This window comes from Mixophyes fleayi, chromosome 4, assembly GCF_038048845.1.
Source record: "Mixophyes fleayi isolate aMixFle1 chromosome 4, aMixFle1.hap1, whole genome shotgun sequence".
Lineage (NCBI taxonomy): Eukaryota > Metazoa > Chordata > Amphibia > Anura > Limnodynastidae > Mixophyes > Mixophyes fleayi.
Window position 1 is genome coordinate 114,229,454 of NC_134405.1, and position 16,566 is coordinate 114,246,019.

At 37.9% G+C, this 16,566-nt stretch overlaps 1 protein-coding gene across 2 annotated transcripts in view; it reads right to left on the bottom strand.

Moving 5' to 3' along the window:
- Window positions 1–29: 29 nt before the first annotated feature.
- CCPG1 (cell cycle progression 1) overlaps window positions 30–16,566 on the bottom strand; it is a 28,207-nt gene continuing 11,670 nt past the window's right edge. For both annotated transcript variants that reach the window (XM_075208034.1, XM_075208035.1), the window contains exons 6-10: window positions 12,922–13,167; window positions 11,686–11,807; window positions 9,918–10,043; window positions 4,227–5,596; window positions 30–645 (exon numbers count right to left, since the gene is read on the bottom strand). In XM_075208034.1, coding sequence (XP_075064135.1) covers window positions 456–645; window positions 4,227–5,596; window positions 9,918–10,043; window positions 11,686–11,807; window positions 12,922–13,167 — 2,054 coding nt within the window. In that variant the 3' untranslated portion in view covers window positions 30–455. The remainder of the gene's footprint in view (window positions 646–4,226; window positions 5,597–9,917; window positions 10,044–11,685; window positions 11,808–12,921; window positions 13,168–16,566) is intronic.

Sequence of the window (16,566 nt, forward strand, 5' to 3'; positions counted from 1 at the left end):
CATTTATAAATGGACATACTGACAACAATGACAAAATGATTTGAAGTAATTGTATCCACTCTTTTATTCGCTTGAGAGAACAAGTTTTTAAACAGCAAGGAATAAAATCAGATAAGAAAGAATTTCAAAACTTAATAGCCAGTATTCCATTATTAGAAAAAGGTGAACAATGCATGCCTAATAGGACTAACCAGACATGATTACTTCTTATGATTCAAAGATGACATTAAATCATGCAACCAACCTAAAGTAATCTGTTACTAAAATAAAACATTAGCAAAGCTTAAACAGACTGCACTACAGAGAACACCAGACATTACTAGAATAAGAAACCAGAGACTCTCCAGCAGTAGGAAGGATGGTGGGATTTGTCATTCAAGAACAGTTACAGAGACACGGGATGCTGGCTTGAATCTAATCATTAGGTCTACATGACCTGAAGCGATCCATGCTGGTTAATATTTAGGATCGAAGGGCAGCTGTCCTAATTCTATTTCAAAATTTGCCATGTGTCTGCCATTGGCACGCCCATGCTTATGCCACTTACATTCCCTTTTATATCGTGGTTGCTGCTTCTGTGCTTCTTCTTGCTTTCTGTGTTTGTTACATTCTGGATCCTTGGAAGGGGGTAAACTTTCAGGTTTTCTAAAAAAAAAAAAGTGTTTTTAATATAAGTAGAAAGGCTTTACACTGATTAATACATGTGCATTTTAATATTTTTGATAGCTACAGCCACTTTTCATTTTAAGTTCTTACAACCAGGGCTCTTTAGGGTAAGGTGTACTGGGCACTACATTCTCAATACAGGCCTTATGGGGGACATCTCAACGTAAGCTGTTCATACAAGCTTTGCAACCTGAGACTCTGAAGACATTATAATAAGCACATTTGGGGGCAGTAGTCCAGGCCTGCATGGGAGCAGTGATGCAGGTATAACCAGGAACATGGAGTGAGGGGTCAATGTATATACCAACTTGCTGTTTTACTGAACATAGTATGAGGCCTGCTGTTTTTATCAATATATTCGGGTGAGATGCTTGCTAAACACAAAGTTTTGTTGTTTGTACTAATAGGGCTCCTAGTTTGAGACCCATCCGTGTTAAATTGTAGTTTCTAATCTACAATTTTTCAAGAGCGACAGGTTACCTACCCCTGTTTGACTGGCTCAACATAGAACACACTGCCTGCAACAGCTACCTAGTGCTAAGGTCCTGCTCACATAGCAATTGCAGTTATAATACACACACAAAACGTTTCTGGGAAAACAAGAAGTATTTATGCAGAAATGTACCATTTATAGTCCATGGTCTGACCCAGTGGGGACAGTCTATAAAAGTGAAGGAATGGAAATTTTACTCATGGTGCGATTAAAGAACAATTCAGGAGTCGGCTGGAGCTTCTAAGGAGCCATGGAAGATGTACATGCATTGACATCAATTTAAATGACTCAAGAATATGGCTAGCCCAGTTATCCTCCATTTTGTTCTGACACTTCTTGTGGGAGTGATTTAAATAACATCACAATAAAACTTAATTTTTAGTGCTCATACACATAGGTGTGAAAAAAATGCTAGTTAAAACTGCGTATCCAGAACTTTGTATTTTGTCCTTGTTTTTAACATAGTACACTATGCTACAGGGAAGCTTTGAGAAAAACTATGTACTTAATGAGAGCAACCATAGAAATCCATTATATTTGCGCATGCTCAGAAATGCACAATACACCAATGAGTGCATGAACATACAATTCATCTTCAAGCGTAAAGGACACTGATCGTATGGTTGTAATCAATGTGCGTATCCTGCAGTATATTGTTTGCCAGAGCGTAACTAGATCATACTTGCCAACTTGCTGAAGTTGGCTTCTGGGAGTGGTGGGCGTGGGGCTCCAAAATTGGTGTCATTTTGGCCCCGCCCCCGTGACGGATGGACACAAACACGTCATTTGACAGCAGGGGGCGGTGCCAAACGCAGTGATTCCCGCTGAATCGCATCATTTTGGACCCAATTCTCCCCACTTCAGTAGAAAGTGGGCAGAATTCTGCCAGATGCGGGAGATTGCACACTCTCCCGGGAGTCCGTGAGACTCTCGCAAAATGCGGGAGTCTCCCGGACATTCTGGGAGAGTTGTCAAATATGACCTAGATCCGTATTTAACAAGTGATGTTTCTTTGGATCCTCTCCTAGTTGACTATGTTTTTAAAAAAAAAACCAACAACACAATTTACGTTTGTTTTGCATACCTTAATGAATTGGTACCTAAATACCTACAAACTGACATCTGTGTGTACAAGGCCTTAATCTACAATCATTTATTTGTGTATGTTTTTCCGTACTGGATCAACACTGCATAAAAGAGTAGGAAATTATTCTATCGGAAGAGAAAAGATAACAACTATATTTCTTTAAAAGCTTGGGAAAAAAAAAAATTACTTTTAAGAACTAAATAACGATTCCTCCATCCTAACAAACAGGACCTTTGATCTATTAATATATAAATCATAAAATATGCTCAGTAGTCATTCCAAGAGTGTCTTCCAGATTCATCCACTTTTATAGAACAGTCCCAATATCTGTTTTATGACCATGCAAGGTTTACAGATTGGAGGTCTAGACTGTATATAAAAAGGCCTGGCAAGTATATTTTAGAATACTACTATTAAATCTTGTAACAAACACTTATATAAGTATTGAATGAAATAATTTTAGAGCAAAATGTATTTATACACTAAATTTCCCACAAAACATGTACAATGTTCTCCCCAGAAAATGTTGCATGAATAAGCAGCCAGGTGGGGGTAATGTAATACTTGGTGGTAATAATAATAATGAAAAATATTGGAGGATATTGCCAACGCTTATATTATTTACAAAGACTCTGGAGGTTATTGCCCACTTGCTGATTGCACTGTAGACCGGCAGTTCCTAAAGTGTGCACCGCGCTGTCACATGGTTTCCGCAGCTGGGGGAAAAACCCACAAACTTACCAATCCGGCAGCGACGAAGAAGAAAAAAAAAAAAACAGCGAAAAAAAAAAAATTACCAATCTGGCGGCGCCCGGGAACTGCATCCTCCTCCCTCCTTACTGAATGTTGGGCTCGACATTCAGTGACAAGCGGCAGGAGAGAGGAGGATGCTGGGTCCCGGGCGCCGCCGGGTTGGCAAGTGTTTTTGCCGTTTTTTTTTGTTTTTTTTTCCTGGCCCCCGGGATGCAGAGGGGGCACAGAGTGAGGGGCGATGCAGAGGGGGCACAGAGTGTGTGGAGATGCAGAGGAGGCACAGTGTGAGCGGAGATGCAGAGGGGGCACAGTGTGAGTTAGCTGTAAATTATTCTTTGATAGAAATATAATTGAAAAAAATATATAAAAATATTCTTTTCCCTTGGATTTATGTGTATTATTTTTGCATACAACTAAATAAGTATTTCTATCCTGAACTAAATACGTATTACGTTTTTTTGCCCCAACTGCTTATAAAACGGGACTGCTTGGTTATTATTTTGGAGGGGTGCCTTGAAAAAATTATGGAGACTCTAAGGGTGCCGCGAACTGCAAAAGTTTGGGAACCACTACTGTAGACACTTATATTTTTTTAGAACTAATATTTTTTTTTAGGCCTGGCTCCTGAGCCTCTGCCTGCCTGGACTGACTGCCAGCACTGGTGTCAATAGTCTAACACACTCTGCTGACTGTAGTGCTCACAAAGTGCCTATTGTAATATGACAAACAATGGTTTGTCTTATTATAGCAGGACTCAGTCGGACTCCCAACAGCTGGGTGGTAAGTAAAAACAGCTGGGTGCAGCACCCAGGAAATAGGTGCTGGAGAGAACACAGATGTATTTTTAGTAGGTTCCTAGGTGTGACCCCGAAAGTTAATACATGGCTTTAACTTTCTTGCGTCCCTTTGTGTTTTTCACCTGGAACTTAAGAGCAGTATGTTTTGATGATCATGGATATGACATAATTGCTCTGTGAATAAAAGTGTATTGAAAGTGCAGAGCAGATCTGTGTTGTATCCAAGGCCAATGCAAATATAGTTATGCATGGTACATATAACATGTTTGGTAAAATGTGCAAGCAATATAATAAAGCTGTCTGAAGGTGCACAATCCCTTAAATGGTTTCCAAAGCCATACAGTATAAACCGTGGCATAGATACTTTATGGTACATTATGTTTAGTCATAAAGCAACAGTTCATATTCTGAACAATTAATATAAACCAACCTTGGTCCATAGGGTGCAGAATAGGCACTCCCAAATAAGTGTCTGTACACAAATTCATCAAGGTCCTCAAACACTCCACCAGTGTTAGTCTGATATTGCTTCATATCTTCAAGGTAATCCTCAACATCCTTCACAAAATCTGTAAAAAGCATCTGATCGTGAATGAAAATACCATTAGGGAAAAAACTATTAATGAACTGCTCTAGTTCCTTCCAGTGTTGGAAATGATCTACTTGTTCATGTAAATATGTGTGTATCAAGTCACTGAACTCTTCAACTCTCACAGGGTCCACCACCTTGTTGAAGAGGCTAAAGGACTCTTGGTGAGCACAGTCAAACACACCAGAGCAACCCTTCTTGTTAGTGAATTGGTGAGTACTGCTCTTTTTGGCACCTGTGAATTGCCAGTCAGCTGTATCTTCAAAGTTCTGTTCACTTTTTGGCTCTTTGTATTGCTGTTGACTGTCTGTTGCCTTGTTAGGAAAATGCTCCTGAGAATCAGTCTTGTACTCGCGACGTACTGTGTGCGCCTCCTTGGTTTCTTCCCTCTTCTTTTCTGCATGTTTTCTATAGCGGTTTTTATCAAACATACTTCTGGTGGAATCTTTAAAGTGCCTGAAAGTGGTTTTCACAGAATCAGAGAACTTCTTCAAATTCTCCTTTACAGCTTCTTTTGCTTGTTTGATCTTTTCCTTGTGATGTCTCACAAACTCCTTGGTTGAATTTTTCATTGCATCAAAAGTGTCTTTTACGGAACTAAAAAATGTATCCTTTGTCTTCTTGTTTGTTTTACCTTTTGCAGTTCCCTCATTAAATTGGTCTTGGTGAGTATGCCGGTTTCCAGTTTCCTGTTTCTCATTTTGTTCCTTAGCTTCGATGTAAAGTCTTTCCCACAGATCTGACCGCTGTTGCTCAAAAGTTAGTTTTTTTTCTAACTCAGAAAGACGGTCCTTCAAATGTTCAATTTCTTGGTCGCTATTGTAGGTGGCACCAGAGGATCTCCTGTTACTGATTTCCTCAAGTTCCACCTTTAATGAATCAGTAATCTGTCGCTCTTTGTCAAGCTTGTTCCTTAGTAATTGGGCTTCACTTAAAAGGGTCTCCTTTTGTGTTCGGAAACTGCGAACCTTCTGCCTTTCCCCTTTCAAATGTTCCTTTAGCTTCTGATTTTCCGTTAACACAATGTCATGGTTTTCCTTCTTGTCCAGGTGTCGGATTTGTTCTCTTAACTTCCTGAGCTCCTCTTTAAGAGATGATAAAGCTTGTTCTTCTTTCTCTAAAGATTCCCTAAGATGTTGGTTTTCCAGTGCAAGATTTTCATTTTGTACTTCAGTAGTTTTTAAACTGGTTGCAAGGTCATGCGCCTCTAACTGCAATATAATAAAACATATTTAGCTACTTCTAATTTACTGTTAGAAATCATGTTTATAAATAACGGATTGGCTCAATAAAACAATTTATATGTAAAATATCATCTAAAATGTAAGCGATGCCGTATTTAAAATACAAGTATTATGTTATCGCAACTCACATTACTTCGTGTAATTGTGGGTAAGCAGTGAGAAACTTGTATTTATTTCACATATGTTTATTTGTATTGATGCTCCTGTCACTACAATTTGTATAAATGGCTACATCAAACAGGACGGGTGTGAACAACACCACTGCTTATTTGAAATAAGTAGTAGTATGAGAAAAGAGAGAATAGCTGGACCATTGGAAACGTTGAAGGAACCTGTCAGATTGGGCAGGGAATCAACAACACTCCTTCATAGGAGTGAGGAGTGAATTGCTGCACCATTACAGGCCTCTGGGGGAACACCAGACAACAACTAAGTATAGTTCTGTATTCTAGAACCCAATGAATGGAATTCTATCTAAAGTGTTGCCCATATCAACCAATCAGATTATAGCTATCAATTATCCAGGACATTCCAGAAAGTGATAACTAGAATGTGACTGGTTGCTGTGAGCAACACTTCCACTTTTTCTTTTTAGAAGGTTTGATAAATCTACCCCATAGACTTATATTTTAGGAATCATTTTCTGAAAACTGGTCAATTTCAATATTTCATTTTCTCAAGTTTTTCTCTCATTTTGTACCATGGTCATGTTGTCATTCCGGATGTATGATTTACTGTTTTTTTCAAAAAAATACAATGCAATGCCAACTTTTTAGAAAATTACTTTCTACTTGACTGAATGCTTAAATTAAAATAACTGGTTTATTACCATGTCATCAAAGCTCTCAGAACAAGGGACATCTTTCTTTTTAAACTACTAGAATGCATTCTGAACACGGTTTTTTCCTCTAGTTTGTATAAAACACCAGAAATAAAAGGTAAATAACTTTAAAAGTAGATATTTCTGTAACAAATATATATATCATTAAATAAAGATATATGTTTTTGCAATATGCCTTTGAAAAAAATATTTTAAATTCCCGCATACATACACAAGACTACAGAAAATAGAAAAATGCAGTAAAGAAAATTTGATTACGTTATATAAATCTGGTTACTTTTTATTTTATTTCAATCATTTATATTTTATGCTCATTATCAACCTACAGTATAGACTGAACGTTTTATTTGATATGTGCACAACTCAAAACCCAAAACATGTTGCCACTGGTTTTAAGTAACTATGATAAATTCTTCATGTGTTAGATTCTGAATAATTTATGTTGGTCCTTTAGATGCAGTATATAAACATGAATAATTAAATAAGAAAACAATCTCAGAGGTGGAAATCTCTTGTGTCTTCACCTTTTCACAGAGCTCTACAACAGCCCTCTCTGAAATTACAAGTTTTCAACCATGTCTGCCAGTTTCAAGCAGGGCTTTCTGGTTTATTTGTGCTCCATACATTTCTACAGTTGTGTGCACATGTTTAGGAACTCTTTGTCAAACTTTGCTTAATTGAATCTCTAAGTGAACAAACATTGGCAGGATGTCATGGCAGGGAAGACTTTGGGGAATGAAATGCCATGTATGGGAGTCACAGGACTCAAGCAATCGGATAACCAGACATAGCAGCAGCCAAAGGTTGGCAGAAGAATGGTGAAATGTAGCAGGGGTCACAGGTGGGTAGGCGGCAGGCAGAAGATTGGTCAAATGTAGCAAAAGTCAATAACAAGGAATTGCCAAATCAAATATTATGGAAACCCCTGCGCACAAAACCAAATGCAGCCTCTTTATCCTTTAAGCACAAACCCCCTTTTTGTGCTTCAAGTTTAAGCAATATATATAATGGAAAAGGACAAAGATGGCGCTATTGATATCATCTAATAAGAACAACAAGTAAATAAAAGTCCCGAATGAACAGTTCAATAAAAAGTCAATAAAAGTCAATGAAAGTAAATCTTGATGATGGTTTTCACCTTAGATCAAATCTTCTTGATTCCCACATCCATCCGTTGATCATAAAAGGAAGGGGACATCCAAAGAATATATCTTAGAATGATTTCTATCAAACATCCAAGTGGTTAAACTCGTTATGATGCCTTGATAAAGATTTAATATTCGAAACGCGTTGACAAGGAGTAGGTGACGTCAGAAGTACGTGCAGGGGAACTCCCTTCCACCCAGCAACAGCGGGATCCGTGAGTGATCAAGCCGCGGTCCGGATTCGGACATTAACATCTCCTTACGTGCCCGTTATTTTCTGAGTGGGGGTAAGAGTCCACCTTCACCTGATGGTCGTGGTTTACATGTTATTTGTTTTCATGTTTTATCGGGATGTGTGCCCATTGTTTAAATAAATGTATCAATGATTTTACACATGAGGAACTTCCCCTTTTTTCTATATCAGAGTAAATACTGACTTCAGTAAAGGGGGAGAAACTATCCATTGGATCCAGCCATCCGTCTTTCTGTGTAAGTGCATATTTGAAAAGACATCAAATATTTATCACGGGGTGCTGCATGGTACATGTTAAATTTCACCGGTGAATAGAGAGATCATAACGAGTTTAACCACTTGGATGCTTGATAGAAATCATTCTAAGATATATTCTTTGGATGTTCCCTTCCTTTTATGATCAACGGATGGATGTGGGAATCAAGAAGATTTGATCTAAGGTGAAAACCATCATCAAGATTTACTTTCATTGACTTTTATTGACTTTTTATTGAACTGTTCATTCGGGACTTTTATTTACTTGTTGTTCTTATTAGATGATATCAATAGCGCCATCTTTGTCCTTTTCCATTATATATATTGCTAATAACAGGGAATTAATCAGGAAATTCAAAAGAATGCAGGAATCACTATAGTCTAGCACTTAGCTGTCACAGTATATCATTTTAAGAGTGAAGATAGGGACTCAGTGAGGCAGCATTCACCATCTTGAATAAGGGTAAAACCATCAAGCAAACACCATGCAACAATGACACCGGTTGTCAGGATACAAAAGCACAGGCTGTGAACCACCATGATTACTGGATCCCAACACATGTCCTCTACACTACTCTACATAGAATGACCTGCTTAAAAAGGGGAAGCTGTAATGCAGCAGTTAATGCTAAGATTGACCTGTAGGAGACATGCGTTAGAAGAAAACCTTTCCTACACTTATTGTCAAAAGCACCATATGCCAAACAAATTCACAATAAAACTGAAGCTTTATTTAGATAAAAGTACTTTGACCTATTGAAACAAAAATGAAACAATTTACCTACAAAAGGCAAATTAGCAATAAAATGGGTGAAGCATTTGAAGAAAAGAACATGGTGCCCACTAGTAAGCACAGGGCTGGATCTATTATTCTTTGTGGTGTACAGCAGCCAGTGGTGCAGAAAACACTGTGCTCGTGGAAAGAAGAATGGACTCTATTAAACATTAACAAATTCTGAAGCTGAAGAGAGGTTGGATGTTTTAGCAAAGTCACTGATCCTCAATGTCAGCCACAAAGTACTTACAGGAGAACAGATGATGGTTTTGGAATGGGCTTTACAGTTCCCTGATTTGATTATTGAAAACCTCAAGCGTGCATTGCATGCAAGACGACTTAGGGATATTTCAGAGCTACTCTGCCTGGAAGAATGGGTAAAACTGGTGACAGCAAAAACAGAAAGACTTAGCTGCTACAGGAAACACGTGGAAGCGGTTATTCCTGCGGCCGGAGGGGTTACAATGTACTGCCTGACGTTGGACAAAGTTTTGCACGTGCAATATTGACTGTTTTCTTATTCTGAAGCTGTAAAACATTGCAAACAAATATTAATTATGCATTAACATATGTAGATAGAACTGTTCATGTCAACAACTATTCGCTTAGAGATTCATTAAAACAGTCAGTGTGCAGTGGGAACTAACCTTTCCATTTTGTATACATGTATGTGTTCCTCTTGTTGGACATTCACACTGTAGGCCACCTAGAACGGCTTTAAAATGGACATAGTTGGTATACCTGTTATTAAGTGTATATTTATGCCATTGCCTCATAGCCCATTTAGTTATAGTGATAAACAATAGAGAATGAGATTGGCATGTACAGAAACAAGATAACAAATATTAACTTCTTATATTTTAAAGAAAGATTAAATAAAAACATAACGCTGCCCGAAATGATTGATTACTTCCACTCTATATTTACTGGCTCCTGTAGATTGGCTGGTTGATGTGCATTTATGCTCCGTATACAATGCAAAATGTAGAAATGAACACACAGAATGTCACATTTATTACCTTTAACTCTCTGTGTTTTTGCTTAAGCATCCGATTTTTTTCTGTAATTTTATCCATTAGGCCCTCGAGAGATAGTACCATATCTTGTCTCTCTTCCAGATCTTCTGTAAATTGCTCTACGACTTCCTGCAAAAGCCGTACGTTTACTGAACTTTGATAAACAAATAACTCCACTCCATTTTATTGTTCTTACGTACAGAGGATGGAACTAGACGGCAGTTGTACTGCAAAGCTCATGTATCAGATAAAACATTCTCCTCTCACAAATAGAATACCAACAACTTTCCTGTTGTTGCGGTAGACAATGAATGTCTTACCTTTGTCCTTTAACATGGGAACAGCTGTTTCCTCAGACAACCATTTAAAAAGTTCCTTGCAGGAAGCTTCCATATTTATGCAAACGCCTATCCCACTATCCAGGATGGGTAATGGATAATAAACTGTCAAGTAAGCAGCATTGCATGCAACTTTTAACCTATTTTACTGATTATTTTTTTCACATTCAGTGCTCAGAACTGTCCAATATGAGATATATTGCTACGGCTCTCAGTGTGCAAAGGCTAATGTGAGTAAATATTATCAATTTAGAACTTTCAAAGTGGAGAAGAATTGTGTGGGTGACCTTGCTTAATGACTCTGAAGCATGAAAGATTTATTTACACTAGCAGAAACTCTATCCACAAATATATCATCATCTGGTTATGATGGATGAGATCACAGTGCGTTACAATGGCTGGTGGATGGTTACCTTCCTGGGTGCCCAGTCTCTAATCACTGTTCAATTTTTGTTGTATTATCTTAGGAGTACTTTTGTTATATTTTCTTCCTTGGCTTAACAGAGCCTTTATGTATATCAGGAAACCTCAGAAGCATTTTACCAATGTCCTATATTCTACAATATATACAAACAGTAGATACTCCTTTAATTTTCAAACTTATTTTTTTCCTATACTTATTGTATTTAGTATATTCAGCTCTTCAGATAATGGCAGGAATTTTCAGAGTATATGTGATGCACATACTGATATTGTACCTTGAGGTAGTTAGTAGTTGGGATTTAGGTTTTATTTTGTTTCTATGTGTTTTCAATGTTACAAAACTCTTTAATAAAGAGACATAATTAAGAAGAAAAAAAAAAAGGAGTAGGATCAACTGATCAACACCTGAATTGGTTTATTCTGTATATGTGCAATAAAGCGCTCTTGCTTTTATTACTTTAACCTCATATGCAATACGAGGTTATTTTGATGACAATAAACTATAGGAGGGTATGGATTTTTTTTGTGTTTATTAATTTAGAGTTCCCCATTTGAGTGTCTGTATAACAGATTCAGCTGACACTCTGAGCATTATAATTACATGACAATGGATCGTGACTAAGCTAGAATATTCTCACAGTAATTTGCCAAGTTGATATGAGAATTTTGTTTCATATAGTGGGGGTATGACATCACAATCTTCTGAGTCTTTGATTCCAGCTTGCCTCTATTCCCTTCCTTAGAGCATACAGTGGCCCTGTCACATGCAATCCTGCTTTCCCAATATAACACGACAGTGGACAGGTCACTGCCTCCCACGACATCAGCACATTCATCTTCCGATATACTAGGTGTTGCTCTGAGGATTCTATTTCAAAACTGCCCATCCCAGACCAGCAGGAGATGAAGATTGAATACACTATTGTGCTCTGACCCTATTTAGACATTACATGAAATGAAAAGCAATTGTTTAGCTCCAGTAAGGAATACCAAGTAACGAATGCACTCACTCTGGACTCCATGGTGGTGTCTTGGTCCCTCTGACACTGAAACAGGTCATCTTTCATATCCTTTAGTTCACTTTCGTGGATCTGTTCCACATATTTTTGCCGTTCCAGTATCTGAATAGTACCTTTATAAAAAAAAAAAATCTCACAATTATTTTTATTATCATAGATTTGCAAGGAGCCACAGTGCTCCGCAGCACAGTACAGTAGGGAAAAACAGTACATACATTAAAACAGGGACATACAAGGTAGACAAAATAAATGCAGACATGAAAACAAAGGGTATGAAGGACCCTGCTCATTAGAGAGCTTACATTCTAAGAGGAAGAGGGAACAGCTGAAACAAGAGGAGCAAATGTGGCTTAGAGTTGAGATTGGGACAGTTGTGAGGGTGCATTAGTGTGAACAGTGTTATCGAGGATAAAGTCACCTCTAAAAAAAAAAAAAAAAAAAAAAGAGATGGGTTTCCAAAGCGCATCTAAATATTTGAAGGCTGTGGGAAAGTCTGATTAAGCGTGGTAGGGAATTCCATAAGTGGGTATCAGCTCAGGAGAAGTCTTATTGGTGGGAGTGAGAGGTGGTTACCAGAGACGAAACAAGGTGCAGGTCAGAGGTAGATCTAAGAGGGCGGGAGGGAGAGTATTTTGATATGAGATTTGAGATGTATGCAGGGGTAGTGTTGTTGAGGGCTTTGTAGGTAATGGTGAGTAATTGGAATTTGATTCTGGAGGACACAGGGAGCCAATGTAGGGATTTGCAAAGTGGTGCAGCAGATGTGGAGCGATGAGAGAGGAAGATCAGGCTCGCAGCAGCATTTAGGATGGATTGAAGTGTGGATTTGCAAAACAATGAAGGAAATCAGCAATCATCTTCTATCAAAATAAAAAAAGAACATTTTCTGAGCCCATATCATCACGGTCTTCCAATGTGTGCAAAATATGCTGATTTTCTGACATTTGATCATGTTTATATAGAACATTCATTACGTCAAATCAATCAGAATGCATCAGCCAGAACTAAAGTGTCAAAAATCTGGAATTAAATCTTGTGGTTTCCAAAATGTGATTTAGTATTGTGAGCGCTTTTTATCACTGTCATCACACAGAGGAGGGTATGACTGAATCAGGCCCACATTTATACAGATTACAACTGCTGGAATCATGATTGAAAAGCAGCATCCTGATTTTATACAGTCAGATACCATATGCTGTGCTTACAGCAAAAACAAAAAGAACTTACCATAAAAATGTCCAAAACCCATGCTTATTGCTATGACCAGAGAGAGAATAATACACTTGTTCAGGTTGCTACCGATCCGCAACAATGTTCTAGGCTCAGGAGGAACAGGATGATCAGCGGAAGTCCTGTTCTCAGACTCTGATCCAGACATGGTTGATCTCTTAGAACGTCGTCGACGCAGAACAGGACTTGAATCATCACTGGCTTCATCATTACTTGAGTCATCTGCACTGTGGGATGGGAACACTATAGAAAGAGACCAGATCATTACTACTTTGTCCACATCTAATCTAAAGAAACATAGGTAAAGCCAGCTAACAGGACTAAATATAATATTTTTTGGGCTAAAATAATGATTTTAATTGATATTTATATGTAAATCAAGGACGTTCCGCATGGCGATACATAAACCACATTGTCTATAGCTAAATAACTAGGTTTATCACTTTTTTTTCTTTTTTTTTTTATAATGCTTTAAATATCACTAGCAGTTAAAATATAAAAAACTAATGCTTAACACGTTTTCAGCTTTAATATGTATTTCTTGAATTTATATACAAATATAACAATGAAGATAAGTATTGGTAAGATAAGTATTAAACCAATTTTAAATAGCCACCTTATTTATTTATTTTCTTTTTTATAGAGGCAGTAAATCGACAATTGTATTTGACTGTTAAAAACACGGAAAATAAGAAAAATTGGTTAATTCACGAAAAATATGATTGAGGTAAAATCAGGCTGTTATAGTTAGATCAACTTTGTATAATGACATCATCAATGTATAGGACCCTTTTATAATGTTAATGATAAACGAGCGCTACTATAGTAGGAGGTCTAGCTGGGACTTGTGTTTTATCATAGAATACTACTACTAAAGTACGAGCTCTACATGGGACATGTGTATTACCCTGGACTACCAGGTAATTTACCAGTACTGTAGTAAAAGGTTTATCTGAGCAGAGTTCTATATTCTAGTAGTATTATAATATAACTACTACAGTAAGGTTTACCGAGAACTTTTGTCCTACATTGTTAGTCTAAAAAGTATAATACTGTTAATCCAGTATGAGGGACTTGTGTTCCACCAGTGCCGTCTAGCATTTTACCAATAACCTTTGTATAAGGTCAGCATTTTACAGTAACCCCAGAAAGAGCATGTACTTCAATATTCTTTTGAAAGCTTATTGCTAATAATGGTTGTTTATTGCAGTTTGTCTCATGTTTCTACTATAGTGTGACCTCTGCATGATGTGCCTCATTCCAATGTCTTACCTGCCTTTACATTAACCTCTATTTTTTACTATAGAATCATCTATACCATGTCAAAACACATTAGTACATACATATTTGTACAAAAAACATACATAAATATATTTAGTGATTTTTTTGTTATGTTTTTCTTGTTTCATTATTTTTTCACAAGAAAATCAACTTTTACATGTTATGCATTACTGATAAACATAGTTTATCTTTTTTTTTTCTTTTTAATATTTTTACATGATTTCAAATAGTTTTCATAGGTTTTTTTATATTTAGCACACCCCAAAGAGGTGCGAGATAAAACAGCATATTGGACTGTTTAAGGCGCTGCGTTAAAAAACAATTGAATAGCTTTAAACGCAGCGAGCTCTCAATCACCCTATTCTTTCAATAGACCTTCTACTGGAGCGCGAGAGGACCGTTTCATGAAAAAAAACCTGAGCGTTAAAAATGGAATTGAATTGTGGATAAAGTTAACCCGCTTGAAAATTATACAAATACAGCGTTAAAATTACTTAACACAGTGTTAAAAAATATCTTGCGGTCAATTGAATTCCCCCCTATAAGTCCAGGTGAGAACATATTCTCAAGCGCCACCTAGGGGCCGAAGAGAAGAGGTGCGCACATCACCTTCTTGACCACAACATGCCTCTGCCCACCTCTCCCACTGCTCCAGTCACTGACCGCTCACTCTGAAATCATGGACTGGAGAAGGAGCGCTGGCTGACAAGTCTCCTACACTCTTTTTACAATCACTTTAGTGTGGTGACTGACAGTGCTCTCCTGTCCCTACTCCTCTCACTAAGTCAGTCACGGAACTCGCTCCTGTAGTGAGCAGCCAGTGACCACAGTGACAGAGGGAGGTGTCACTGTACAAGTGCAGCACGGAGTGGAAGATGACAGAATAGTCTGGACCAGAACAATGATGTTTCACAGTAGACAGCACTGCAGTAGAATCTAGATGGTAGATTACAGTTAGTACTTCATGAAGGTTATTACTCAGGCACATTGCACAAATTAGTAATGAAAGATGCTGTGCTTAGAATAAGATGCGATTTGTAACAAACACACACACACACACACCTACTGCCTACTGGCCTGAAGTCAATGACTGCCTCTACTGTGTGCACGTGACCAGTGCAAAAACATTAGCTTTAAAGCAATGTACTGTTAACATGCATTAGCTAGTAGTTTAATGGCACAGTTGTCCAGAGCATAAAATTTTAGCGCCTGGGGTGAGAAAGAAAAATGCCGCCCACCCTAGCGCTCAATCAAACTAAAATATTCATAAACTGTGCCCCCCTTCAGCGCTGCGCCCTGGGCAGTCGTCTCTATCGCACAGCCCTGCTTACAGCCCTGCAGTTGTCCCAGCAATATTTTTGTGTTTGTGAGATATGTAACTTGAGACTTTATTAATAATGTCACATCAGCATGTTCTCAAAAGCAGACAGGAGCATGCTCTCACTGCTCACTGAGCCATGCCCTTACATGAATCGGTATCTTCTGCACTGCTCCACAGAATCCCCTTTGTGTACAACATAAAAAATGAAGAACATAAGGAGAGAAAAAGAGAACTATCATGGAAACGAACAATGTAAGAATGTTAACACTATATTCATAAAAGCAGCAACATAGGTCACAATATTGTACACTATCAATAATCTGGACAATTGTTATGTATCATTGAGAAGGTGACACATATATGTATTGTCTAGCTATCGTTCCCATGTAGAATATGAATTAAGAGTGACAATACATTTCATGCGATGGTGGCACCAATATTATCCTATACCTTCCTCACTACGATTCCGTCACCTAGAAATACAATCCTTGACATTTGAGTGAGCTTTAAAGAATGAAAATATTAGTCACTTGCTGCTCCTGTGTGGGTGCAGTGCTGAGGCGGTATTAATTATCCTATCAATCCATAAGTGTTCCCCAGCAAGGTTCACTGCATATACTGAAGAACCCACAGGGGACAACCTAGCTGCGTACCACCAATCAGTCTACAGTTCTTGCCTCATTCCCTACTCTTCACACAACTTCTGGAAAGTTTGTCAATAGCAGTTAGAGCTTTAAAGGACAAATGAGCCAACACAATGAATTAGAGGCATCTCAAACACTAGAATATTGTAATAACATAGGCAAATTATGGTAATTGTTTTCCCCCTCAAATTTATATATGTGATATGGGTCCTGTATGGGTACAGCAAAACAGACATTATGTAAGTATACCCTGTCTAAAGAACCAGAGGGTTTTAATATGAACAAACCTTAAGGTGACCCCTGCTGCATGAATTCTACAATATAATTCAGGCTTCACTCTGAATTGGAACAAATATCTCAAAACAGTGTGACAAGCTGCCTGCTCCGTAGTATGCA